The sequence below is a fragment of the Penaeus monodon genome, chromosome 27 (assembly GCF_015228065.2).
Source record: "Penaeus monodon isolate SGIC_2016 chromosome 27, NSTDA_Pmon_1, whole genome shotgun sequence".
In the NCBI taxonomy this organism is placed as follows: Eukaryota; Metazoa; Arthropoda; class Malacostraca; order Decapoda; family Penaeidae; genus Penaeus; species Penaeus monodon.
In genome coordinates, this window is record NC_051412.1 from 39,303,302 (window position 1) to 39,303,981 (window position 680).

A 680-nucleotide genomic window follows, 5' to 3' on the forward strand; every position below is an offset into this window, starting at 1 on the left:
CAGCAATTGTTTTCAGTGCATGATCTCTCTAGGGTTAGTTTGGTAATGTCTTGGTTTCATTCGAAGAAATATGTCTGTGATACCTACACTAGTTTTAAGTAACACTACAAAATTACCCAAAATAGTCAAATCTACAAATGGAAACTTGAAGTTGTATATAAATACACATGAAATCTTTTTCAAAAGTTAAGGGTCAGAATTCATAAAAAAAAAAAAATCAAAATATGTTATAAATCAAAATATGTTATAAATCAAAATGCCAAAATGCTAGGGGGGAAGCCTGCAGACACACATCTCTTTGTAAGAGCTCAAAAATAAAGTGAATTACAGATGCAATGCATGTTTCGTTTCAATATACGATGATACACAGAAAAAAAACAAAAAAAAAGTTGATGCTTCCTTCAAATCATGTCCTGTAAAAATAAAATACCCTCATTCTGAATAAACAATTACATTAATAATACGGTCACACTTCAAGAAACAGTCTAGTTGCTAAATCAGAGAAAGAACAGAATATGCCACTAACTTTATCCATGGTGAAGCCTGTGTACGCATGGATTCCGAACATCTCCCTCAAAGTATCCTCATACGCTGTTGGTTCCAAATTACCATCCAGGACATTCTTGATCATGTCCAGTAAGGCAGGGTAGTAATCTTCAACAGCAATCTCATCTGGAACA

General features: G+C 33.5%; 1 protein-coding gene across 1 annotated transcript in view; it reads right to left on the reverse strand.

The window, feature by feature from the left end:
• LOC119590848 (paired amphipathic helix protein Sin3a-like) overlaps positions 1-680 on the reverse strand; it is a gene marked incomplete at its 5' end in the record, with an annotated part of 24,220 nt that overhangs the window by 2,420 nt on the left and 21,120 nt on the right. Inside the window, 1 exon segment of the mRNA XM_037939607.1 lies at positions 527-672. Within this exon segment, the coding sequence (XP_037795535.1) occupies positions 527-672 (146 nt within the window).